The 27,872-nt window shown below is 40.6% G+C and overlaps 2 protein-coding genes across 4 annotated transcripts; one reads left to right on the top strand and one right to left on the bottom strand.

Annotated features, from left to right (window-relative positions):
* slc30a7 (solute carrier family 30 member 7) lies at nt 1-13,454 on the top strand. Of its 3 annotated transcripts, none has more exons than XM_084909596.1 (11): nt 1-177; nt 459-560; nt 2,882-2,995; nt 3,081-3,168; nt 4,414-4,543; nt 5,317-5,535; nt 6,031-6,081; nt 8,123-8,258; nt 11,837-11,927; nt 12,333-12,482; nt 12,663-13,454. In XM_084909596.1, the coding sequence occupies exons 1-11, from the start codon at nt 98-100 to the stop codon at nt 12,708-12,710; spliced, it is 1,209 nt and encodes a 402-aa protein (XP_084765722.1). In that variant the 5' UTR covers nt 1-97; the 3' UTR covers nt 12,711-13,454. The 3 variants fall into 3 exon arrangements, with proteins under 3 accessions (XP_084765722.1, XP_084765723.1, XP_084765724.1); XM_084909597.1 differs by having other exon boundaries at nt 44-177; nt 2,887-2,995; XM_084909598.1 differs by having other exon boundaries at nt 44-177; nt 2,941-2,995.
* On the bottom strand, nt 13,238-27,658 carry dph5 (diphthamide biosynthesis 5). The gene is made up of 7 exons (XM_084909599.1): nt 27,371-27,658; nt 25,326-25,450; nt 24,639-24,747; nt 19,553-19,673; nt 17,377-17,416; nt 14,527-14,630; nt 13,238-14,057 (listed from the first exon to the last, which is right to left on the bottom strand). The coding sequence occupies exons 1-7, from the start codon at nt 27,503-27,505 to the stop codon at nt 13,825-13,827; spliced, it is 867 nt and encodes a 288-aa protein (XP_084765725.1). The 5' UTR covers nt 27,506-27,658; the 3' UTR covers nt 13,238-13,824.
* Nucleotides 27,659-27,872: the final 214 nt, after the last annotated feature.

Raw genomic sequence — 27,872 nt, forward strand, 5'->3', positions numbered from 1 at the left:
TTGTGAAATCTCACAAACCGGAAATTGACAGTTAGCATTCCGTAGCTAAACTATCAAGTGAGTGTGTGAGTGTGTGTGTGTGTCTCCAGTTGTGAAAATGTTACCATTATCTATTAAAGACGATGAGTATAAGCCGACCAAATATAACCTGCTGCTGAAACTCTCCGGATGGTTCAGGTAATCTTCGCACTGTTAATAGCGGCTAAAAGGGAGCCATCTAATGATAAGCTGCTAGCCTATTGCTGGCCGGCTAGCCTAAATGATTCTGTGCCACTGTTAGCGTCCCCTGCATTAAATGTTTTTTTTTTATAAGATTGTCAGCTTTCAGGGTTTGTGCTTGAACGACAGTTATACGTATATATAATTTCTAGGAGTTGATGACAGGGATTTGTCTGCGGTCTGTGGCTCATGCTATGATCTGTGCTGCTGGTTTTCATACTGTTGTGTGCTTTTTGTAGGTCTATCCTCGCCGATAAAACTTCCAGAAATCTGTTCTTCTTCCTATGTCTGAACCTGTCCTTCGCCTTTGTGGAGTTAACGTATGGTATCTGGAGTAACAGGTAGGCTAACATAGCGTTAGCATCAGGAAAGTGTACGTGTGTGTGTGTGTAATCTGCTGTTTTCAGGATGTGCCACGTATGTGTTCGTGTTAGCATGGAGGAAGCCAGAGTGTGTTAGTGTCGGTCGTCTTTAAACTGAAAGCAGAAGTTGCCGTTAGCCAGCAGATACACAACCCACACTACACAAACTTTCCAAATCTTCCCAATATTTCTAAAACTGCATCCTGAAAAATACCCCCAAAATGAATAGCAAATCATTATTATTATTATTATCATCATCATCATCATCATCATCATCATCATCATCATCGTTGTTGTTATTACTGTTAACAGAAGAAGACAAGGGGAATAAATATTTGTCTGTCTATACCTAAGAATGATTCGTTTTGACTATTTCAGGATTTACAGAGAGAAAATACTGTGACCTGATGGAAAATGAACAATATTAAGTAGTAATAGAGTGAAAAAGTAAGGGATTCAATCATCAGTCAGCCTTTCCAAACTCAAAATATTCCAGCGCTGAAGCACAGCTGCATGGGAAAGGCTCAGATGGTTTGGACATGTGCAGGGAACAGAGCTCCCCATTCTTGCAAAGAATATTTCCACATGTCTTAAATATATATATATTTTTAAGCGGAGCTATTCTGCTCATTTCCAGCTCCATTTTATTGATTCTTGAATTTAACAAAAGCCACATTTCAAAATAGTCCTGTTTGACTTACATTGGGACTTCATCCATTGTCTGAAAAAAGCTGCTTCATTCCTCCTGCTGCTCTCCCTTTAAACTTTTGATTGGCAAACAGAAGTTTTGAGCAGCATGTGGGTGGATCTGTGCTCACAGCCAAACCTGTGTGCCAGAAATGACTATATTAGGGGTATCCAGGGTCATATAAAGCCAAGAGGAGAAAAAAACTGTGAACCTGTTAAGAGCTTAGCTTTTGGCTCAGAGGGTTAAAAAACATTTTACATACATACATAGACTGAGATCAAAATTGGAAACTTCAGCCAAATTTAATATGAGCATCCATCACTGGAACAGTATACACTACCAGTCAAAGTTTGGACATGCCTTCTCATTTAATGTTTTTTTTCTTTATTTTTAACACTTTACTACTATTATAGATACATACTGAAGACATCAAATATATAAAGCAAGATATATGAAATTATGTAGAAAAGGATAAAAGTTGATAAATAACTCTAATTATGTCTTATTTTAGATTTCTCAAGAAGCCACCCTTTGTTGACAGTGCTACAAACCCTTGGCCTTCTCGCAATAAGCTTCATGATGTAGTCACCTGAAATGGTTTTCACTTCACAGGTGTGCCTTGTCACAGTTCATGTGTGGAGTTTGCCTTCTTAATGGGGTTGGAACCATCAGTTGTGTAGTTAGGAAGTCAGGTTGGTACACAGCTGACAGCCCAATTTGACAACTGTTAGAACTCATATTATGGCACAAACCAATCAGCTAAGTAAAGAGAAACAACAGTCCATCATTACTTTGAAAGCTTTAGGTCAGTCAGTCTGGAAAATTGCGAAATCTTCAAATGTGTCCCCAAGTGCAGTCGCAAAAACCAGCAAGCACTACGAAGAAACTGGCTCACCTGAGGCCAAAAGGAAGACCAAGAGTCACCTCTGCTGCTGAGGATAAATTCATCCCAGTCACCAGGCTCAGAAATTGCAAGTTAACAGCACCTCAGATTAGAGCGAAAATAAATGCCACACAGAGTTCCAGTAGCAGACACATAGAATTAAAGGATTATTCTATTCTATTCTATCTCCACATTAACTGTTCAGAGGAGACTGCGCAAATCAGGGCTTTATGGTCAAATAGCTGCTAAGAAACCACTACTAAGGAAAAGCAACAAGGAGAAGAGATCTCAGCCTCTCTGGGAACTCCTTCAAGACTGTTGGAAAACCATTTCAGGTGACAACCTCATGAAACTCATCGAGGGAATGCCAAGAGTGTGCAAAGCCGTAATCAAAGAAAACTGGCTATTTTGAATCTAAAATATAAAACACGTTTAGAGTTATTTCACATTTTTTTGTTTGCTACATAATTCCAAATGTGTTCATTCATAGTTTTGATGTCTTCAGTGAGACTCTACAATTTAAAAGTCATGAAAATAAACAAAAACAATTAAATGAGAAGGTTTGTCCAAACCTTTGACTGGTAATGTATGTGTGACAGAAAAAAAGAGGAAAAGCGCGATGGGTGTCGTAACCATTTAAAAACATTGTTTTATCTGCGGCAGCATTAAAATCTTTTCAGATGCTCCTGTTCCTTAATGAATCTCTTTACATGTTTGTCATGTGTTCAGTTTAGGTCTGATCTCAGATTCTTTCCACATGTTTTTTGACTGCACTGCCCTGCTGGCAGGTCTGGCAGCCTCCGTCATCTCCAGGTGGAGATCCAACGATAGCTTCTCCTATGGGTGAGAACATCCACTCTGAGCTCTGTTCTGGTCTCTGACTGACAGTCAGTGTGTTTAATCAGTCTGTGTCCTGTCTGTGTCTCAGCTATGTGAGAGCAGAGGTTCTGGCAGGCTTTGTCAATGGGCTCTTCCTCATCTTCACTGCTTTCTTCATTTTCTCGGAAGGAGTTGAGGTAACACATTTGCCACTTTACCTAAGTTTTACCATCACATCTACAAGGTGTGTCTGCTTATTATGCAGTGCCTGTTATAGCATTACAAGTAGGCCAACATAATGGATTAAAAGAACTGGTTCTTGTGGTTCTTCTTTTGTTTTTCTGTACTCGAGCACTCAAAATGCTTTATACAACATGCCTCATTCACCCATTGACACAAATGCTTTTTTCTACACCTAAGTGCTTTGTATCTAACATTCACACTACATTGAATGCATCAGAGAGCAACTTGGGATCAGTATACTGATATGAAAATCATAAAGCTTTAACATCAGCATCAATAGTTTCACGCAGATGGAAGCCTATAGGGAGAAAGCCTTCGATTTGACGAGATTGTTTGATTGGTTGCTGTGAGAACCAGTCGAACAATCTTTCTTTGACTCGGAGTCAAATCTTTTCTGGATTAGGTTTATTCACTGTAAACGAGGTTAAATAATGGCTTAAATGACATTGACCAGCTATGGCTGCAACATCTGCACACCCTGATTCATTACTGTCAGAGAGGTACTACAGTCTAGGAATAATTCTTATGTGCAATTTATTAGCACCCATGTAAGGAAAAAAGAATTTCCTGTCACTGTCCATAAAAACTGGTCAAATCAATGAAATAACAAAATTTCACTACACGGTTTGTCATATTACACACATAATGGCAGGAATGATGATGGAGCTTAGTTAACCTGAAGTAAAGTCGCATCCGTCAGTCTTCAGCAGAAGAAATCACTCCTTTTATCAGATGAGCCAAATAATATATTAGTTGGGTTAGTTTAATTGGTGATTCTAAATTGCCAGGGTGTACCCTTCGTCTCACTCTGTGGCAGCTGAGATGGGGCTTCATCCCCCTGTGATGCTGAATTGGATAAGTGGAAGAGAATAGATGGATTTATTATAACAACAACAAATCAGACAGCACAGTCAGACTTACTTTTGTTGAGTATATAATAAGAGTATATACAGTAGATCACCCAGTTGATCTTGGGTGATCAACTGGGTGATTAAACAAGGTAAGAACAATGAGTCCCTTGTGTAGGTTTTTGCATCTGATCATGTGTGCTGTATCAGTTCTCCTAATACTGCAAAAGTTGGGGTAGAAACAAATCATTTTTACTCTTGTAGTTACATAACCTTAAGCTTTAACAGGGCATGCTGAAATTTAGTGAAAATACACCTGCCAGCATGTGACCATCTGTCTCTGTTTGTCAGAGAGCCCTAGAGCCTCCAGATGTTCACCATGAGCGGCTGCTTCCTGTCTCTGTAGCCGGTCTGCTGGTGAACCTGGTCGGGATTTTTGCGTTCCAGCATGGAGGACATGGGCACTCACATGGAGAGGGAGGTAATACACCTGAAGGATTTAGCTTAGAGTGTCTCTGCCGCTCTTGAAGTGCTTTGAGTCGATTCCGCAGTTTGGTTCCAGTGAAAATGATGTTGTTTTCAGCATTCATACCTGTGCGGGCTGCACTGATGCCAGCATGTAGTTATATTTCTAGAGCGCAGATACGACATGGGGTGTCAGAAAGGTTTGCGGTTACGGTGTACCTTCACCAGCCATTTTCCACAGAAAGTTTTAGTCATACCTCAGCCAAATTAGAATATGGCATCTTTAGTGTCAACTACCCAGCATTATATCCTACGTTTTTCATGGATTCCTGGGCTTTACACCTAAAAACCTCATTGTAATGGAGTTGGGAATAAATAAATCACATTATTGGAGTGGAACCCTCATAGCTACTTTTGTTCAATCAAGTAGAGCCTGTACAGATCAGGCATCTGAGTGCAACCATACAACATGTAACCACACGTCTCATTTTTACATTATTGTTGCAACTCTCTAAAATGTGTTCTGCAGATCCAAACACTAAAGCAGGTCTCTAAAACTTTGATATTGTAAACCTGGTAGATGTTCGAAGCTTGTCCACCTTTTTATAGGGACTCTGCAACTCTGTAGACCCTCTGTAAATCAAGTGAACTAAACTCAGGCTCAGTTAAACGTTGCTGCATGCCACTAGAACATTGATACATCTGTGCAGAACCTCACAGGTTGACTGCAGCCTTGTACAACTTCACTGCAGATCTTTGCTTGTCTGACGTCTCCTTCTCCATCCTCAGACCACGGACACAGTCACTCTCTGTTTAATGGTAGCACAAGTCACGGTCACAGTCATGGAGGACATCACCACCACGACAAACATGCAGATTGCCACAGTCATGGAGGACATCACCACCACGACAAACATGCAGATTGCCACAGTCATGGAGGACATCACCACCACGACAAACACGCAGATTGGCACAGTCATGGAGGACACGAGGAACCACACTATAATGGTGAGAGTCTGACAAAGTATAATGCTGCATGAGAATGCCACAAACACAATTTAGACACTTCTAGCCCTTTTCCCTTAGTACCTACTTAGATTGGCTTGGCTCAGTTCGACTCAGCTAATTTTCTATTACAATTGAGGACCACCTCGTGAGGGTCATTATAGCAATGTGGCCGCACGTCCCGTGATGTCATTTTTATACAACATGAACATGATTGTTGGTTTGATCTCTGGCTGCCTCAGCCTGCATGCCAAAGGTGCTCCCAGTGTCGTCATCAGTGTGTGAATGTTAGAAAGCTTTCTATCTAGCACAGGCATAGTATGTGAATTTGTGAATACGCTATATTGTAAAAAAACGTTTGAATGCTCATGTAGATTTAATAAACTGCCATCAGAATCTCACGGTTTTTCATTTAGTAGTAAAACAAACCTGCGTGGTACAGACTTCCTCCAACCTCACCTGTTGCGTTTTTTAATTTATTTATTTTTTGCTTTTTAGACGAACTGCAACACCTGCCGGGAAAAGGCTCCAGCAAACAGATCCTGCAGGGTGAGAAATGAACACACACACACACAGTGCTACACTAAACTACTGGGGTGGAGGGGCGTTCCCAAAGTGCTCCCAAAGCGCTGAGTCTTCTGAGCATGCAGTACATAGCATCCTCATCATCGTAGCATTTGGTACCCTGTACATTTGTCCTCTGATCCCAGAGAAAATTATGTGGTCACATGTGCTCCAAGACAGTAAGAACACTAATACATATAATAACAATAGTACCAATATTAAATAATAGGGCTGTTCGATATAACGATATATATCGGATGACGATATAAAAATGTCTATCGTTTCATTTTACGCTATCGTTTGTTTCGTGGTGTCGCAAAATAAACTTTTTACAGCAATATTTTTTCATCGTTTTGATGGTCACTGTAGTGGCTATATTAATTTCTTAAAGTTCTCTCTTTCTCTTATATTTAATATAACCACACTACGGACAAACAAGCGCCTGTTTTTATCCGTTGTGGTTAGCAACAACTACGGTAACAGCATGGCATGTCCGCTTGTTTATGTTCCACATAAACCTTTCACAATAAAGCTCAAGATCCTGTTGAGACTTTTCAAAATAAACTGAATCACGTGAAAGAGCAGATTATTTACAGATGAGAATTTAAAAAGAGCCGCCAGGTGCTAAAAAATAAACCTTAGACTCAAACGTTAGAATAGGCTTTTCCCCGCAGCACGCTGTGTAATAAATACTCACAAAGAAAACGGCGGCCGTTACAACTTATGTCTAAAAATGTATCGTTTCATGCATCGGTTAAAACACTCGACTGCAGCTACATGACGCGCAGCTGGAAACACTTCCCACAAGTCGAGCTGCCCGAGATTCACAGAATTTACAGAAAATGTTACATTTTTGTGATTTATATCGTTATCGGGAAGATAGAATTCTTATATCGGGATATGAGATTTTGGTCATATCGCACAGCCCTATTAAATAATACAATATATTATAGAATATCTCTAATAAATTAAAATGGCTCTAATATATAACGATCACAGTATGTTACACAAAGTTGAATGTAGCTGAAGTTGAAATTATGGTGCCCCCTTTTCATACCGACTTTATTTTCTCTGTAGAGGATGTGATAGGAAGTGTGTGCTATTGCAGTGTTTATTTGTACTTTAGATGTAGGAATTGTACAGCAAGAAGATCACAAGCAGGAATGATTTCCTGTGTCGTTTAGTGGTGCATTTTGGGTAGTCTCAGTGTCTTACTGAACGTGCTCCTGTGACTGGCCAGCATGTCATAAAGTGGGTGGGAGATATTGTCCAGCATTGTCCTTATCTTGGACAACATCCACCTCGCCGACACCATCTTAAGAGAGCCCACCTCCACCCCACAACACTACTGGTCTTGTGGATTGGTTTGTTGAGTCTGTTGGCATCTGCAAGTGTCAGCCTGCTGCCCCAGCATGCAACAGAATAGAGGATGGCACTGGTCACAGCACAATTCTGGAAACTGCTTAGCATTGTCTGACAGATGTTAAGACCTCAGCCACCTCAGAAAAGACTGCTCTGGCCCTTCCTGTGGAAATAAATAGTGATCAGGACTTAAACCAGAGTGCTTTCAAACTTTTGCACTGCTCCTTTTACTTAAGTAAAGAGCTAAAGTACCTCCTCCTCCTGAGCAGTCACATTTGTGAAAGTAATTCTGTCAGATTTAACAGTAGTGTACAGTAACTACAGTTATTACTAGCTAGCTCTGAAGGAGTATAATTATAAATTTCCTCAAGTGTAAGTCTTTGAGAACTTCACGCTACATGTCAGATTCCATCACTGTACATGAAGCAGTTTGTTCTATTTTTTATTTAGCTTAATTTCATAACTATACTCACAATTGGATTTGTAGTATTTTAGAAGAATTAAATTTATGCCAACCATTTAGAATTATTAGTTTCTGCACTTATTTTTTTTAACCTATTTTAGTATCTTTTTCATTGTCTTACATAAACTAGTCTCAACTTGTTGTATTCTGATGACTATGTATCAAAATTGTATCGATGTGTGTTGTATCTTTGTGTTCCAGGAGTCCTGTTGCATATTATTGCAGACACTTTGGGCAGTGTCGGTGTGATCATCTCCGCTCTGCTGATGCAGAAATATGATCTAATGATTGCCGATCCCATCTGCTCCATGCTGATCGCCATCCTCATTGGAGTCAGGTGATACTTCCTTATCACTTCTTACTGTTTAATGTCTGATTTAGCCTTGGCCAGGGAATTTATGTAGAGCTATGATGTAACCTACAGAAATGGCTGCCGTCGTTGCTGCCTTTTCTGCGTGTGCTAGTGCATATGGGTTAAGTATGTGCTGGTGTTTTACACATGCTGCCAGCTGATAGAAACAAATAAAATGCTGGACTTTTTTCCCTCCTGGGTCCTCGCTTTTCACTGTGCTCAGTCTTTTAAAGGCAGACAAATTTGTCCCTCTATTTTTTTTCGACTTCTTTGTGCATGCCCCTCACTTCATTGTGGTCAGGGATTTGCTGACATATGTGAGTCCTTATATTGATGCTATTATTATTATTTCTTATACTGAAGTGATGATTTTTTTCTGTTACTGAAAATACAAAAACTGTGGCCTAGACTTAACGCTACAGCAGAAATTGCCAGTAATTCGTAAAGTGATTTGATCAGCCAGTATTGGTCTGGACAGTAATACTGTGCCAAAACTTTTTTTACTCTGGTATTTTATATTCAGTTTCATTTACATAGTGTCACAACAGTTGCCTCAAAGTGCTTTATATTGCAAGGTAAAGACCCTACAGTAGTAGAGAGAAAACCAGAACAATCAGATGACAGTGAGAAGGATAAGCTCCCTTTTAACAGGAAAGACCTCTGGCAGAAATGGACTCAGGGAGAGGCAGCGACCTGCTGCGACCACTTGGGGACAGTAACAGAGCAAAAGACGCACAGTAGAAGACACCCGAATACATGTGTGTACATGTCCATGATCGGATGATTTAGTGCACAGTGCAGTGAAATAAACATTTTAATTCTAGTTAATTATTTTATCACGGAGTTTTCTCTCAGTGCTGCTGTTGATTTCTAAGATGATGGCTGCACATTTGAGCTGTGAAACTTACTATCCCAGTATCATCCCAGTAGTGTCCCAGCCTGATAAAAGAGATGTGAAAATTCCCTCAGTTTGATGCATATCAAAGTGAAATTAATTTTTGAACAATTTAATTTGATTAACTTGATGTGTGTCCTGTGTTTCAGCAGATTGGAATCACATATAACAACATTTATACATTTTCAAATTCACCAAATTAATAAACAGACCTTCCTTTAACAGTGCGGCACACAGTTTGAGCTTCACCCAATGGTTTTAGAAAGGAACAGCTTAAGAAGCTGCACATAGAAAACATATTCCCCTAGCAGAGAATCTATAATAAGCTTAAAACCTGCCGTAAATAAAAGAAACAGTGAAAATGTGGCACTCCCAGCTGATTTTTAAACTAAAACTCTGAACACAACCTGCTCCTGACAATTTCAGTTTAGATTCTTTGCTGCAGACTCAGAGCTGTTTTGAGATTAAATATAAAACAAATATCAAACAAAAGCTTTATTCTACGTGCAAATTTGATGTGGGGTCAGGAAGCACAGTGTAGGTGTTCCGTTTTAAGATCAGTACATGGACTGTAAAGTTTATTTGTCAAGAAATTCATGAAGTCATTACTAGTCAACGTTAAGGGACTGGCTGACTCAACAGAGCTCTGACTTTTTGTCAGCCTGACTTCAGTGCTGAGGAGAAACCTAGGGTCGTTCTTATTTTCTTCAATCAATCAATCAATCAATCAATCAAGCTGTTCTAGCTTTACGGAGGGCTTTTTATAAAGCGGCAAACTATTCCTCCAGGCTAAATGATCATCTTCTAAATTTGTGATATACCATTTTCTGTTAGTGCAGCTGCTCTGCTCTGTGTTGGTACAAGGAATTGAAGAAGATCACTGTGGATGAGTATATCCTTAAACTTAGTTACAGCACTTTCAGAAAGACATCTACTGTGACTAAAACTACTCCGCACTGCTGTGTAATTATTTATTGTAAATTTAAATGTTATCTTGAAGTGATAAGACAAGAGGGTTTTCAGGAAACACTGTTAAATGTTCAGTTTCTATGAACATTTAACAGCAAGTAATATTCCCTTCCATGAGTTTTATATAGTGCTTTTGAGCCTTTATAAAAGATCTTTTCTAGTCTTGCTGACCACTCGGAGTGCTTTAAACTAAAGTTATTAACCATTGTATTCTCTATATCATAAGCACTTGACCTCATATCCATGACCAATTTAAAATCACAAATTAAGCTAACATTACTCATAGGAAGGCCTAAGCAAAGATTCAAGCCAGGAACCTTCTTCCTGTGAAACAGCAACGCTAACCACTGTTCCACCATACCACCCATTAATCTATATTACTTAATTTTCATCAGTTAAAGGAAAATACTTGGTCTTTAAAACTTTTAGGCAGTAACTATATCCACCCGAAGATCTAAGGGAGCTGATGGGTCAGTAGGTGATTACTTCACATTTTCCTATCTGGAACATAAACTGTTCTTGGGTCGGATCTGGTCTGTGGCATAACAGTGATGTATGCCAAAAAGAAGTGAACCACTCTCTAATAATGAAAACCCAGATTCAGGCCTGAAGTCACTGCAGGACTGTGAGAACCTTTTTTTTTTTTTGGGGGTATTTTACATTCTTTAGTACTTTGTCTTATCAGAAACATATGTTAGAGAAGCTCATTTCCTTCAGATGATAGCAGACATTCCTTAACATCTTACAGATCCTCCTCATTGACTACTAGAGCTTATGGATTATCAATCAGGTTTCAGCTCTAAAGTCAAATTCCAGAGAAAAACAAGCTGGAAACAACATCTGCCTGGAAGAAAGAAAATCAATCAAAAACTGACACTCTTTGGAAAATGGTTTCCACTAATGTAAAGAATGTCCAATTAGTATTTAATGGACGCCAACATGCCAAACCACTGGTATTGTCCTTTATACAGTCCTGGAGTCTGTTCTCGAATCGCTGGTCTTCTGAATGTGAATGCAGTGGTCAGATTTCCCAGAAATCCATGATAAATGGAGTTCATGTGTGCTGATGTGGTTTGATATGCTGGAAGTGAGCACAGCTGCCAATTTAAAGAGTCAGCAGAGTGGTGCTGTGGTTAGCTGAGAGGCCTTCACATAACTGCAGGTATCAGGTTTCTGCAGCTGGAAAGTCAAACTCATCATGGAGCTGAACTTCAGTTGTAAATCTACAGATTCTGCAAATGAGTTAAACTCGGACCCATCTTAAGAATCTCTACAATTTTGAACTGTGGTTCATGGTACATGCACCACAACTTGGACTTGGACTATGATTTCAAAATTAGTTGACTAGTGGCATGGATGTTTGCATGAGTGTATTCTTGCACAGCAGTGGAACAGTATTGCAAGTTTTTTTTTTGTCCTCCCTTGTTTTCCTGTTATGTTATATCTTTGACTTTTGTCTCCTGATCCTGGTTCTGCTGGAGTTTTCCTTGTGTTAAAGGGGAGTTCTTCCTTGATTCTGTCACTGCTTACTCATAGTGGATCGTCTGACTGCTGGAATGTTTTTCTCCAAAATTGTGGGGTCTTACAATGCAGAGTGCCGTGAGGTGGCTGTTGTTAGGAACTGGCACAATGTAACTAAAAAAAACAAGACTCTCTACTTTCTGTCTAAACTTTCTCTCTTCTATCATTTGATCCTCAGTGTGGTACCTTTACTGAAGGAGTCTATTGGGATTCTGATGCAGAGAACTCCATTTTCACTAGACCATGCCCTACCAGAGTGCTACCAGAGGGTGAGTAGTGAGCAAACATCAGTATTTAGCATAAAGTTAGATTTTGGTGTACTATGTCAGTTACTTGACAAATTAATAATTTAAAAGTGTATGCAGCTGCATTTCCTGGAAGTCTGATTTTGCACAGATCGTCTTAGGATACAGTTAGTGGAATAAGAACCAGTTCTTTACTTGTTGCAGGTTCTGGCAGTTCATGACAATAGAAACCAAAGGTGCCACTGAATATTCTGTAAATATGTATTTTAGCGTATAAACTGTACATTTCTTGATACTATCATTAGTAAGTAATCATTTGTTTTAGTAGTAGTAGTAACAATTGTAGCACTAATTTAAGAAGGTAATTGTACCTCAAGCCCTTGAATGGAGTGGACAAGTCTGATGTTTGTTTTGTTGTGTTGTGGCCAGGTGCAGCAACTGCAGGGAGTGTATAATCTGCAGGAGCCTCACTTCTGGACTCTGTGTACTGATGTTAATATCGGAACATTAAAGCTGCTGGTCGCCCCTGACGCTGACACCCGCTGGATCCTTAGCCAGACACACCACATCTTCACGCAGGTACCTAAACACAGCTTCATTCAAGTACACTGTACCTGGTGGCAGTTGAAGTTGTAGATGTAGGGTTGTGTCAGCAGCACCATTCTTACGAACTTTACTTTCAGTAGCAGTATTGATGGTTTGATGGTAGTAGGATGTCAACATAGTATTCAGCCATGATGAATGGTTTTGTCTCCACAGGCAGGAGTTCGGCAGCTGTATGTTCAGATCGACACAGCTGCCATGTAGAAGCTGCTAATATTCCACTACACTTGGGACCAATCGCATTCAGTCTACTTCTGCAGGTGACTTCTGACCCCCACAGTCACCCCAGCACAGACTGGAATAGGGGGAGGGCTCTCAGAACTGATGAACTAAAACAGCCCCACCCACTTTCTTAAAAATAATAATAATAATCCTGCTCACAGTGGAAATTCTGCCCCTCCCACAAAGAATTATGGGTAAGTGCCTTTGTCATGAGACAATCTGAGCCCCTCCCAGCACCTCTGACATCACTGCTCAGACTTGATTGGTTGACAGTGCGTGTGAAGTCACTCTGTATGTGCCAAACCATGTGACCGACCAGTGGATTTAAGCCTTTTTTTTTTTCTTTTAAAAAAAATAAATATTTATTACAGCTGTAATAAATAAATCTGGTTCTCTAAGAATGATTATTCATAATCACATCTGTAGTACTGATTATAGAACTGAGTTAATTAAACAGCTGCAGGAGGACTGGAGCCCTATGGAAAGAAAAGCTCTCACTTCACGTGCAGTAATATTTGTACATGGTTTTAATATCAGAATTGTTAACAGTGGTGCCTCTGCACGAGTGGAAACATGCAGGTTTAACATGAAATGATCACAAGTTGGAGCCGAGTTCAAACATATTTCCTGCCTCCTTCAAATGTTGGTTTTTTTTTTTTGTTCTTTAAATATATGACTTTAATTCATTTTTTCTGCATCTGTGTTTGACTTCTTTGTTAGGGAACATTTTTGGCCTCAAAAAGATTCAAACAGAGTTTGGGAATTAGGGAAATGCTTAATATTAATGCCACTGAATCCTGATTAATGACTCAGCCTTGTATAGCTGTTTTTATAAAGGGCAATTAAGAAAAGTTAAATCTATGAAACTTGGAACATTGAAAAAGAAATGAGCATGGGAAGGTCACGGTGATGACATGTCTTCAACTTCCCCAAAATTTCCAATTCAGTCTAAAACATCACATAAACAACAACAAAAAAAAGTTAATTGGGAAGGCTCAAGGTCTGCCTCAGGGTGCAGTTTAATTTACCATTTGGGGCCTGGGATTATATAGTGTGTCAGTAATGGTAGTTGTAGACAAGCAGGTGAACAAGTGTGTCAAGAGGTGTAGGTTGAGCTGTCAATCACGTGCAGGTTTTCCAGTGCGTTTGGTTCTGCATTTACTCGCAGCATGTCCACCTCCAACGGGTGGAGTCGACCGGTGATGACCAGCGAATGGAGTGGAGCACCGAGGTCACATGACACCAGCTGATTTAATGTTCCTACACGGATCTTTTGTTCATCAGAGCCGAGTCGGGCCACGCCAACGCACACAGTGTCCTCCGTCATGCCTGGAAAAGGGGGGCAAAGACTCACGAGTTTGAGAGCTGCAGCAAACACAGCTGACTGGCTCTTTAAGGAAAGATGGGGTGGTCCAATCAGACACATGACTTAAAAGACTGTTAGCATGCTACTGGTTCTACTCCTATCAGTAACAATATTATATGATTAACAGTGGTTAGCACAGTGTCATAGCTAAGCAACACATGTTTTGGGTCTAGTGTTGCAGTATCAACTAAGAAGCTAAAATGTTAATGAAAGGACGAAGGGCTCACTGCAGATAGTCCGAGCCCTTCATCAACAATTTTAAAAATCTGCCTACAGCAAAGTCGTGGTTCAGAATATCCTAAAGATAAAACACAGTACTGCAATGTTTTTTGTAAACTTTATTATCGTTTTCCTTCTGATGACTGTACCAGAACTTCAATCTGAACAAATATGGGATTGATAGAAAGTACTCGCATGTCAGGTATGACTCACCCAACTCCTCGCCCTCCTCCCTCCTCCTTTGGATGACCTGTATTAGCTGATCTGCAGCCTGGTTGACTGTCATGAAGCGAGGAGGCTCGTAGATCTTCTTCCCTCTAAAATCAGTAACCAAAGATTCACTTTAACCACATGTCATTCTCCTTTAATTCAAACCTTCACATCTGTGCAAGAAAACTTTGAAACTATGCTATATTACCAAAAGTATTCAGTCACACATCTAAAATCATTGAGTTCAGGTGTTCATGGGCACAGGTTTATAAAATCAAACACCTACAAACATTTGTGAAAGAATGGGTCACAGGAGCTCTGTGAATCCCAGAGTGTACCGTAGTGATGTTCGATTCGTGAACGAATCGTTCAATACTCGAGAATCACTTTACTGACTCGTGAATCATGATTCACAAGCCCAACTGACTCACTGACTCATCCCTGTTGCTGTTAGCAAACTAATTCCATTAGTAGAAATATATCTAGCTTATAATTAAAATTGTGGGGGGAAAAAACAACAGCCAGTTTCGTAACAAAAGCATTTCTGCTCTGAACTGGAAGAAAAAACCCTGAGTAGAAGCTCACATCAAGAAAATAGTTCCTCGGTTCAGAGTAGCATCGCGCTGCTAACATGCTAACAACACATTTGAGCTACTCACCCCCTCCCTTCCTGTGCTGAATCAAAGAGCGAACGAATCACTCAGGACTCGCTCACCCCCTCCCTCCTGTGCTGAATCAAAGAGCGAACGAATCACTCAGGACTCACTAACCCCCTCCCTCCTGTGCTGAATCATAGAGCGAGCGAACGAATCACTCACTCACTCACCCCCTCCCTCCTGTGCTGAATCAAAGAGCGAACGAATCACTCAGGACTCACTAACCCCCTCCCCTCCTGTGCTGAATCGTAAGCGTAAGCGAATCACTCAGGACTCGCTCACCCCCTCCCTCCTGTGCTGAATCATAGAGCGAGCGAACGAATCACTCACTCACTCACTCACCCCCTCCCTCCTGTGCTGAATCATAGAGCGAGCGAACGAATCACTCACTTACCCCCTCCCTCCTGACTCACAGCTTCTTCTTCTTCTTGGTTGGCAACCAATGTTAAGGCGCATTACCGCCCCCTGCCTCACAGCGCAGTGGACATTTAGATGAGAAAATATACATTTGACACACTTAAGGAATATATTATTAAAATACAAATAAACAAAATAAATGTTTATTAAGCAATTTTGATAGGAAATTGCTTAATTTTAGAAATGTTTTTGCTCTTTTTTTTCTCTATAAAATAGTTGTTGTTGTTTGTTTGTTTTTTAATCATTCATCTTAGCAGTGGGATTTACATGAAAAGGGAAACAAATTAAGTTTGAGTGAAAATGTAAAATTTTTGCACTCTCTGGTCAACTGACTCAGTGAATCAAATGACTCAAAAAACCCGATTCACTTTGGTGAGTGACTCATTAACACTCGATTCAGTAAAAAGAATCAAATTTACCATCACTAGTGTACCATGATAGGATGGCACCTTTCCAACAAGTCCAGTGGTGAAAATTCCTTGTTACTAAATGTTACACGATCAGCTGTTAGTGCTATTATAACAAAATAATGGATACTGAGATACATACTGCGCAGAGGTCACCAACTTTCTGCAGAGTTGCTACTGACCTCCAAACTTTATGTGGTCTCCTGATGACCTTGAAAAGCCACTGAACTTCTTTAAATATCCCGAAGATGCTTCACCTCTAATCTGAGAAGCTTTTTCAGTTCTAAGGCCAAGTGGTGGAGAGTCACAGATTTAAGCCAATTGATCAGTTCACAAATAATTAATCATTCAATTCAATTTTATTTATACAGCGCCAAATCACAGCCGCAGTCGCCTCAAGACGCTTAATATATTAAGGTAGACCCTATAATAATAAGAAAAATCCAACAATCATATGACCCCCCCATGAGCAAGCACTTTGGCAACAGTGGGAAGGAAAAGCTAACAGGAAGAAACTTCCAGTAGAACCAAGCTCAGGGGAGGAAGACGGAACAAAACACATGCAGTGGAAGAGAGCCAGAGATTAATAATAAGTAATGATTCAATGCAGAGAGGTCTATTAACACATGCTGAGCCAGAAAGGTGACTGAAGAAGAAATACTCAATGCATCATGGGAATCCCCCAGCAGCCTACATCTGTTGCAGCATAACTAAGGGAGGATTTAGGGTCACTGATCCAGCCCTAACTATGTGCTTAATCAAAAAGGAACGTTTTAAGCCTAATTTTAAAAGTAGAGATAGTGTCTGTCCCCTGAATCCAAGTGGGGTTGAGTTAATTGGTGAATCTAAATGGCAAGTAGTTGTCTCTGTGTTAGCCCTACGGGTTTTTCCGAGTGTGCAAAGCCGGGTCTCCCATTCAGTGATCCTGGAGCTGCAAACAGGCTGCAATCATTACAAGTATCGTTATTACTAAAGGAGGCTGAGGAGTAACTAAACATGATGAACAGGAAAGTGCAGGAGGGACGGTGAAGAGGCCATGCTGCTAGCGAGTCGGTAACGAGCCGAGCTAAGACAGCGAATCCCTAAAGACACAGTAAGTGAATACTGTGAATGTAATTAGTGGGTGAGTCAGCAGAGAATGTGCTTTTGATAGAGCACGTGAAAAATACACTATGAAATAAGACGTCATCTATAATTTTTTTATTAAATTGCTACGCAGATAAGCCACGCAAAAACTTCATGTGGACATGGTCTGGGTTTCTGGTTCTGACAAACGCTGACTGAGGGTTAAGTCAGAAAATAACAGACCTCACATGGTGCGATCTTTAACACTCCAGAGGTGGTTGTGGATGTGATCTGGATCTGATTCTTACCTCATCATGTTCTCGATGCTCTGCTCTTTGACTTTAATATCTAACAATAAAAACAAAAGAAGAAGAAAACTGTATTAAACACATCTCGCACTGTTTTCACTTTTAATCTCAGAACTAAACGTGCACTTACACCCCAACAGTCCCAAGAAACCATTTGATTTAAAAAAAAAGAAAAAAGAAAAAATAAATAAATCTACTGTTTGTATTTTTCTAATATCCCTTTAAATTAATATCCAATGTAAAATATCGCACAGAAATGTGTCAGTTTTATTTTAAATAAAAATTCTCACCCGTTAAAAATGGATGCGGCTCAGGGAACAGAGCGGGTTGGGAAGTTGGTAGTTCAATCCCTAGCTCGTCGATTTGCATGTCAAATTATCCTCAACCCCAAGTTGCCACGGATGCACACATTACTGTGAGTGTGTTAATGTCAGATAGAAGCACTTAGGCAGAAAAAAGTGTTTGTGTGTGTGTTGGGTAAATGAGGCTTGTGGTAAAAAAAAATGCTTTGAGTGGTCAAACTAGAAAAGCACCATGCAAGTACAGTACAGAATTCACAAAACATTTCCAAACCATGCTTTTATTTTTACTAGAATCAAGCACAGGAAATTAATTAAGCAGAAGAGAATGGATGGATAAGAATGTAATAAGTATTCTGGTAAATGGACTGGTTTTTATAGAGCTTTTTTCTACTCTGGTTGAGCACTAAGAGCACTTCAAGTACAACCCTCATTCACCGATTCACACAAGCACTTTTTCTGTGCCTAAGTGCTTTCTATCTAACATTCTCACTCTAATGAGTGCATCCATGGACAGTAGTAGTACTGCTCTACCTCCTGAGCCACAGCTACCCAGTTACCAATTTCGTAAACAATTTCTGTCATATTGCAGACTGAAGGTTCTTGAGGTTTAGACAACAAACCACATAACATTACAAAAAAACATTATATAAAAAAGTTTTGTCGAGCGCCAGTGCCATCCCTCACACACCCATAGTACAAATTTCAAAAATATGTCACCTTGTTCCCGAGTTATCTCACTCACACAATTTTAAGAAAACCTCTGACCTTGAGGTCAAGGTCACTGATTATTTAAATAAATACACCTATGGTATCAATTTGAAGCTCCTGTGTCGCCCTATTCTTGATTTATCGCATTCACAAACTTGGGTTTCCATGAAACTTGCCCTTCTGGCCAACTAAAAATCTAAAGTAGGGTGAAACATTTCAGCAAAATCTTATTATTTTCTGTCAACTAAAGAGAGATCTCACCGATCACGTAACAGTGTGGCTGTTATTTTTTCGTAATATTTTATTTAATGCTCTATTTTAAGCTGTGCAGTGTCTGTAAATAATCTCTTAATTATGACGCAGCTTTTTTCATCACTGTTGTTGTTTTACTTACTTACTTTACTTACTTACTTACTTTACTTACTTACTTATTCCCTATTATGTTAAAAATGACCAAAACCATAGTGAATTCTTGAAATAAATAAATGGCTCACCTGGGTGTCCTGCCGTGTTTGTGAAGTCAAAAAACATGGCCGTGCTCTTTTGTAAATGTGTGTGTGGAGAAGTAATAGATGAGGTACGGACACCAGCATCAATCATCCCAGGGACCCCAAATGCCCCAAACGCACATAAATTAGGAGTCCAGTGGGAGGGGGGTGACCTGCTGGTGAGTGGGTGTGTTTTAAATATTCATTACAGAAAAAAAAAGAGCCTCAGATGGCCATCAGCATTATTTCAGATTAATTCACAATGACTGTGTTTTGATTCAGACCTTTTGTTTGCATATTTTCAATAATATTTTACATTTTTAATAAGTTTTTTATGTTAAAATGCTTTATTTCAACATTTATTTTTTACTAAATTGTACTACTTTTCTTGGATATATGAAACTATATGTATTAGAGGATTATAATATATTTTTCTACTTTGTTAATGAAATGATTTCAATTCAGTTTAGAAAATAATGTTTCATTGTTTGCTTTTTGGCCACTTAACATGAAAATTTCAGAAATTTCAGTGGTATCGGTTTTTGTTTCAAATATATATAATTGTATTCTATTATCCTTTTCTAGAAATTCGATTTTTTTGTTTTACATTATAATTTTATCTTGGATATTGTGGATTTTATTTTAGGAGATTTGTCTGTCTTTGTGTGCAAGCCTCACCCAGCAGACAGAGTGTGTGCAGTCCAGCTGTTCGGTTTTTACAAATTTTGTCGTAGAAGCTCTCTGGTCTCCACGTCTCTGTCCAAAACACTACAGACACCGTTTCTCCAAAATTATACAACTGAAACACACACAGACAAACACATGTTTCCATCACACCAAAGGGCTTTTTTTCCAACAGCTATTTCCAGGAGAGTCACAGTTTCTTGTCCCTCAAAAGGAAGCGAGGCCTCACAATGTGATAATGTAAGCAAGTGTATATTCAAATATGAGACTGTAAAATGGTTGATTGACATTTTTGTATTTCACTGGTTAAAAAACATAAACATACTCCTGGAGGTAGTGATATCAATGTCTTGAATGGAAAAACAGAGAAACAGATTAGACTTTGCAGAAAACATCTAAAAGAGCCAGTGAAGTTTAGAAAAAATCATCTGAACAGATGAAACCAAGATGAACTCATACCAGAAGGAGGGGAACAGAAAAGCATGGAGGTGGCAGTGTTATTTAATGGGCATGTACAGCTACCAGTGGAACCAGTTAACTGTTTTAGAAGTGGTAGGATGAATTGTGAAGTGTACAGGACTTTCTGTACGATCGGCTTGGATCCAACTAAAAACTACAAACTGATTGCACAGAACTTCACATAAGAAATGGACAATGAACCAAAGTAAACTGCAAAAGTAACAAGAGCCAAAGACAAAGAAATTGGATGCCTCTGTCAGTGCGCCCCAGGGTGGCTGTGGCTACAATGTAGCTTGCCATCACCAGTGTGTGAATGTGTGTGTGAATGGGTGGATGACTGGTTGTGTAAAGCGCTTTGGGGTCCTTAGGGACTAGTAAAGCGCTATACAAATACAGGCCATTTACCATTTTTACCATTTAAAATTGTCTTAGTTTGTCCAAATACTTTTGAGACTGAAAAATGGGGGACTATGCAGTCATGCGCAGAAGTCTTGGGTTATTTCTTTATAATTAAATAAAATTTTATTCATATAGCACCAAATTACAACAAGAGTTTCCTCAACACACTTATACTGTGCTAGGACACCGGGAAACAAGTGCAGTTGTTTTTTCAAAGGTGCAAACATAAGTAGAAATATAGTATATACGCTAACGTTTTGTTTCAAGTCTCCAAGCTTGAAAGTCAATATTTGGTATGACCACCTTTATTCTTCAACATAGACTGAACTGTTAGACAACATTTCTTCTAATTTTGTTAAGTAGTCTTCATGCATAGTTCACCATAGTTCTTTGGATGTTGGCCGACTTTTTGTTCAATTCTCGGTCAAGATAATCCTGCACTGCTCAAAAATTGTTGATGATAAATAAAAAAAATTTAATTCAGTTATTTATAGCCCTGTGTCAGACTGGCAACCTGTCTAGGGTGTACCCTGCCTCTCGCCCTATGGTAGCTGGGATAGACTCGAACAGCTCCAGGTTCAGGGAGAGGACCCATCTGCCATGACCGGCTGGTCAAAAATGACTCCATGAGTCCTCACATTGTTACTGGAGGCCAAAGTAATGCCATCCAGAGCAAGTGTCTGGTTAGACATCACGTTTTTGGATTTTTAGGGCCGAGTACAATAACCTCATATTTGTCTGGTTTTAGAAGCAGGAAATTGGAAGCCATCCATGTCTTTATATCTTTAAGATATTAATGCAGTTTAACTAATTACTGTGTGCCATCTGGTCTTATGGATAGATAAAGCATGTTGTGCTGCCTTCTTCTAATACTGCCTAACATGTAAAATGTAAATAGAATTGGTTCTAGCACTTTTGCGACACGCTGCTAGTAACAAAGTTCCTAAAGATGCAATTAAAAAGTGGTTCTTTGCCAAGTTATCTCTTATGTGTAGACACAACACTGGCTCTTAAGTGTGGAACTCCAAATTAAGTTTAATGTGAGATACTTCCCATTTATATGACCCCTTTGTTAAATCATGAATTAACTGCAATTAACTACATTTTTCGGAAAGTTGAGCTCAACTTCACCCATTCTGAAATACTGCCAGACTTGTTGAATCTGGAAATCATTTAAATGTCTACCAAAGTGAAATAGGCTTGATGGTCTCAAAAGGGAAGGTTAGAGTTCATGATTTAACAATAAGAATGGCATTCATGGGAGAGTTCCAAGAAGAAAACCACTGCTGACCAAAAAGCACACAAAGGCTTGTGTTTGCCAAAAACATCTTGATGATCCCCAAGACTTTTGGGAAAATAAGACTCATAAAGATGGCAGCCCTCCCAAGGATATTACATATGACATCTATACGACAGTGCTGTTTTTGGTTCTGTCAAATCTTTTTTTTCCTTTGTAGATTCAACTAGATTCGAGAAATGAGAGCAAATGATGTGCTTTTGTGACACACTGCTAGTAACAAAGTTCCTAAAGATGCCATTAAAAAGTGGTTCTTTGGTAAGTTGTTTCTTATGTAGACATAACACTGGCTCTTAAGTGCTTTACATTTTTGAATGATTGGGTGGCGTAACAACAAAAAAACCCATTTGAAAATGGTTTAGGTACAAGAACTGGACTGAAAATTAATAATAATAATAATAATAACAATGATAATAAAAAGAAGCAGCTAACGCCCAGAGAAACACTCTGAATGACCTTTAGAAAGACTGGAAAACTTGGTTTACAATCCTCCGTGGTGGGTTACAGAAGCAAAATTGCAATTCTTTTTTTACCTTTCTATAAATGTGCCTGGACCTGACTGAACACACATCAAGATACTAGCCAATGCTTAATAACAGAGGGTGTTGTTAATCAGTTTTACATAGATTGAATACCCAACAGTCAAACGATGTCCTATGAACAGCACTTGGTAGAGGTGGGAAAGAAGAACTCTGTTTTTTTTTCTCTTTTTTTTTAAATCGAGAAGAGAACTCCAGCAGAACCAATCAGCAGGGGGCACCATCTGCCACTAGCAACTCAAGATGCAAAAAAGAGACAGAGTCCTAATGTGCATGTGCTAATGTGACTGAATGCAAATTAACAAAAAGGAGCTCATGTCTGAAAGGTGCTGAACAGTGAAATTCTGGCAAGCTGTTCTTGGATAAATGTTTTTTGCTGATTATTATTAGTTTTATCTATAAATAAAACACCATCAAAAAAATTAAAATACTGTTTGTTTTATAGAGAAAAGCCCTGAAGGATTCCAGTTGTGAGTGTATAGCACCTAGAGGAAGGAATAGAGCTCATTTGCATGTGTCCTTTCTCATTAGCATATTAACTACTCCCACTGGAAATGCTGTCTTTACATTAATGCTAATCTTTGCATGTTTGCAGGAGGAGGAGCTGCAGCTGGGTTCTGCTCTATGATTGGCTGCTCTGACAGTTCAGTTATTGATGAGATGGAATTATTGAGAGGTGTTTACTGTGACAAAAAGGTTCATCATGAGCTGCAGCTGCACTCATGACACAAATACAAACACAGATTGTGCATAAAAAATGGAAGTGGTTTCCAACTCCTTCGGTTGCATAAAAACCAGGTCTCCTGATCTGTCACCTCAGTAAACACTATTCTGATGACTCAATGGGCTCAATCCCTTTTGGAAATGATGGTCATTAGTAGGCTTAGAAAGGATGACAGATTCTTGACTTTACAGTCAAATCCATGCTTTGCTTGTCAATCATGAACAACTCCTCCAGGGGAAGCACCATGGGGGCTGCCACGATGAGCCGGCACCCTCCACAAGCAGCCGGCTACGCCAGAGCAAACCGAGCTCTGGGCCCAGAGACTCCAGACCCAAGGACATCCCACCCCCCAGCGGGGGCCAGACAGAGCCAGGGGCCCAAGCCCTGCAAGCAGGTGCCAGGAGCAAGCCAGTACACACCCGAGCTCCCAGGTTCGGACACTACACCAGACTACATAAGACAATAGACAGCTGACAATGTATCTGTAACATGCAACTTCTGTCGGTGCTGTGCTACTGGAAACTGAATTTCCCGGAGGAACCCACCCGAGGGATTATTAAAGTTTCATCTAATCTAATCTCTAATCTAGACACCCAGGTTGAGTCCATCCTGCACCTCTGGTAGATCTCCCCCCTCTCCGCCTGCAGTGTGGTCTCCTCAAAAGTAGAGAGCACCTTCAAAAAGATGGCAAAAACACTCGCTGCCAGCTAAAGAGGCCCCCAGTTCCACCAATGCACCAAAGGGCCACGGCCAGGCCCCAGTGCATGCAGCAACCCAAAACCCCGTCAAAACACCAGCTAGGACCCAAGCCCCTGGGGCCTAGCCAGAACCAGAGCATGGAGGTGGTACACCCCCAGAAGTCACCAAGCCCACCCCGCACTCACCCAGGAGCAGCACAGCTACCAGACCGGTCACCCACACCAGGTCTCTTTTGTGCCACGGACCGGTTTATGTCCGACAATATTTTCACGGACTGGCCTTTAAGGTTTTGCGGATAAATACAACAAAATAAAACCAGTACCGGTACCCCCCAAAAAAGAAGATTTATTCATAACACACAGGAAAAGACCAGGAAGGCCCTCCACTACAGGGGAGCTGCCACCAAGGACTGTTGAACTGTCTCATTAACCTTGCTGCTAGTGATGACCTGGTCATCTCTCTCATTCCCAGACTCTGCTTCCAATACAGAATACTATGTCCACAGTTGAAGTCAGCTACACCCCACCCCCACTAAACAGAATGTAAGTGGAGCACCACCTTCCCTTTCTGAGTTGGGCTGACAGTTTGCTAGAATCACCTTGAAGCAGACTCAAAGTCTTTTTCGGTTGCTTTACCTGGCCGGGCCCCACAGGCTAAGGCCTGGCCACCAGGCACTCTCTGGCCAGCTCTGGTTGAGCAGTTTAGACAAAAGGTTTGAGCAACAAGGCTAAGAAGGTTTGGACATGCACAGAGGAGCGATAGTGAAGAGAAAACAGTTCATTTATTTTTTAAACCCGCCTTTTCATTTTCATTATGTCTTCAAGTTAGGGAAAGGTGTTTTGATTGACAACTGTGAAAACATTAGCTGACAACGCTCCACCCCTGCATCCAAATATGGTCACTTCTGCCCCCTCCCTGTGTTTGGAAGTTCTGCTTCACAGACTCAGTTCAGGAAATAATTACCTGCAAACCACAGCAGCCCACTGCATTCATGACGGAGGCATTGTGAATGACTTTGTATGGTATCCCAGCATTCACTGCTCTCAGCACTAGGTCACTGTGTGTGGTGGCTCTGCAGAAAGACACAGAAAACAAGGGCAGCCTTTTCTTATAAAATACACAAAATCAATTCAGCTGCTATATGCCTGGTGCCTATGTAACAGCAAACTAGCTGACAATGAGTTGCCTCATTATTATTACAGTAAACTAACCTATGAAGACAACAGGTTTTCCCCAGTGTTGTGTTGGACAGATTGAATGACAGAGTAATGTATAGATGCTGAGGTCACGGACAGGTCAAACCTCAGTGTGATGAAAAAAAGCTTCATTATAGTTTTCAGTGGGCCAAAAAAGGACCCGTGTTTTTTTGATGAAAAACTGAGTCTGAAATTCCCACGGACAAGACTATAGAGCTTGTATATTCCATTCAGCAGGCGAGCTGCTCAGCACTCTGTTATTATGTCTGAGAGGAATAATGTGGCTTTGGGCAGAAATCTGCTGAAATGTAAAAACTCTGCTCTGACACAAACTCTGTGGTTTTATCTGCCTCTGCTGCTCCCCAGTACAGTGCATGTGCTGACATAGCATACTTCAGATCTGTGGGATCAATTTGAGCTGTTGCTTATACAGTCCAGAAACACTGTGACTCACCCAAATGGGTCGCCCACCACCAGAAATGCCACATCAGTGACATCTGCATCCTCCAGGATTTGATCAGCTCCTTGTTCAACTAGATCTCTGTCTGCCAGGATCAGCTGCTTCCCATAGTACTCCTCCTGAAGCAAAGGAATATACTGTTAGGATATTTTAACAAGAATACTCATTTTCTATTTAGTTCTCACTCTCCTGAGACCCTGCATTGAATAAGCAAAAGATGGATGGACTGGTAATTACAAAGTACTAATTGTAGCGTTCAGATCACTTTCTACAAGTCTCATTTACCCAATCACACAGGCCCACATCCATACTCAACTTTAGTCTATACCTAAATACTTTCTTTTAGTCATATGCACCCACTCACACTCCGATGATAATTGGAGGGCAACTCACTCTTTAGTATCATGCCCAAGAATACTTTGACGTGTGGACTGGAGCAGCTGGGGATCAATTCAGTAACCTGCTGACTGCACCTTGGGCTGTGCTCTGAAGGACATGTCGTTGTCAAATACAACTCAAGATTCCTCACAGTGTTACTGGAGGCTAAGGTAATGCCATCCAGAGTAAGCATATGGTTACATATTTCGAAGATTTTAGGGCCGCATACAATAACTTTATCTGAATTCAGAACAGGAAATTAGAGGTCATCCAGGTCTTTATGTCTTGAAGACATTCCTGCAGCTTAACTAACTGGTGTGTGTTATCTGGCTTTAAGGACTGATAAAGTTGGGTGTCATCTGCATAGAGAGACATCAGCCCATACACCGTGCTGCCCTGGCAGCATGAGTGGGTGCTCAGGAACCTGAATGTGAGCTGGGAGCTGACGCTGCACACTCATGGGGGTCAGAAGGTCGTGCTGGAGCAGAGCCGAGCCTACTTCTTAGAGTCCTCCGCGATCGTCCGCTGGAGCGCAGGGTGCTTCCCATCCTACCATCACATCAGCAGCACGGAGTCAGCCAAGAAGCTGGCCTGGCGCTCTAGAATTTTAAACCTATGATTTTAAACCTACATATGCAGACTCATCCATAGAAGTTCATCGGCAAAGACAGACAGATCAGGCATCGGCATCTGGAGGGGTCGGAGTATTGTGGCCTTCATCATGAACAGCCTGCACTTCCACAGGCTGGTGGAGAAGATTCTGCTGGGATCTCCAGTCTGCCCATACTCCGGATCTTTGGACCCGCCCCCCGTGGACGAATCAGACCCTGAATTTGGTCTCCACGACTACACTCTGCACTTCGTCCAGCATGCAGATCATGTGGGGACACTTTTGGCAGCTCTCCTGCAGCACAATTCAGCAGGGACTTTCTGAGTCAGCAGGACCGACATGTCCCAGCAAAAAAACACAGTTTTCCAAATAATTTCTTAGATTAGAAAATGGTCTATAAATATTAATAACCAGTGGGTCTAAGTTATTATTCTTGAGAATCGGAGTAAATAAAGTATATTTAATAGAAACAATGAAAATGCTAGTCTGTAGAGAACTGCTTATAATACGTACTACATCATTTGTAAAACAGTGAGATACAGATTTGAACAATTTATTGTGGATGGGATCAAGTAAAGAGATGCAAGATTTAACTGATGAATAATTTCTTCCAGATTGTTAGCATTTACAGGTGAGAATGAGGACATTGAGCTTGTGGTATTAATTTGATCAAAATGTGAGGAAGTCCTAGATGAATTAATATGAGAGACATTAGACATCTCTAATCCTACACCGATCGTCTGAAGAAAGCAAGAAATTACATTTATTTGTTGAAATTAATTCATTGAATTATCCAATTCAGGACCCAGGTCTGAATATGCAGTTAAAAAACCCGACGGGATTCATCCTTTTGATTTACTATAATTACTCATTGTAAATCATATGATGTCTTCGAGTAACACGTACTGAAACCCAGTTCTTATGTAAAAAGTAACACATTTCCTCCTAGTTCTGAATCGGTCCTACAGCCAAAACAAGCAGCTCCTCTCCTGGGACGAGCTTTCATTTCAGCCCTGGTCCAAATCCTCCGGTCGTAATGCTCCGGACTCACCAGCGCCTCTTTGCCCACGGTGAGAATGGATGTGTAGGCCTCCAGGTAAACTCTGGAGCAGCTCTTCACCGCCTGTAAACCCTTCACTGTAATGTCTGTGGCGTCTCCGAGCCCCAGACCGATCAGATACAGCATCCTGCTCGTCCCGCCTTCCGTACAGGGTCAGTGTTATTGCCGCAGCACTTAACGGAGCTAAAACTTCTTAAAAAGAAGCACCCAGGCGTGAAACTTCCCCGTATTCACGTGGGGAGTCGCTGCGCTACTTGGAATACGGCTTGTCGTGAACTGTTTACAGTTGCGACAGCTACAGCCGCGATACGGTTAAGTCTTCAGCCGACGGCAAGCCCTGATACATGGCTCGCATATGTTTACAACTTGATCTAGTTTCTTGTTAAGCGGGAGCTTTGAGATCAGTTTAGTAGTTTTACTAGAGCTTGATTTACAAGTGGGTCTGCATGTGTCCATCATGGCAGCAGTCTTTCTGTTGGAAATAACCGTAAAA

The sequence above is a fragment of the Perissodus microlepis genome, chromosome 17 (genome assembly GCF_051167445.1).
Source record: "Perissodus microlepis isolate ML-2025 ecotype Zambia chromosome 17, ASM5116744v1, whole genome shotgun sequence".
In the NCBI taxonomy this organism is placed as follows: Eukaryota; Metazoa; Chordata; class Actinopteri; order Cichliformes; family Cichlidae; genus Perissodus; species Perissodus microlepis.

What these genes read in the sequence shown, in the direction of transcription:
- slc30a7 (XM_084909596.1), top strand. Translation starts at nt 98, where the DNA reads ATGTTACCATTATCTATTAAAGACGATGAGTATAAGCCGACCAAATAT. An exon ending in GCACTCACATGGAGAGGGAG is followed by an intron (nt 4,544 to 5,316) that starts GTAATACACCTG and finishes CTCCATCCTCAG; the next exon opens with ACCACGGACACAGTCACTCT. An exon ending in CACACCACATCTTCACGCAG is followed by an intron (nt 12,483 to 12,662) that starts GTACCTAAACAC and finishes TTGTCTCCACAG; the next exon opens with GCAGGAGTTCGGCAGCTGTA.
- dph5 (XM_084909599.1), bottom strand. Translation starts at nt 27,505, where the DNA reads ATGCTGTATCTGATCGGTCTGGGGCTCGGAGACGCCACAGACATTACA. An exon ending in GTGGTGGGCGACCCATTTGG is followed by an intron (nt 24,748 to 25,325) that starts GTGAGTCACAGT and finishes GTCTTTCTGCAG; the next exon opens with AGCCACCACACACAGTGACC. An exon ending in AGCATCGAGAACATGATGAG is followed by an intron (nt 14,631 to 17,376) that starts GTAAGAATCAGA and finishes TACTGATTTTAG; the next exon opens with AGGGAAGAAGATCTACGAGC.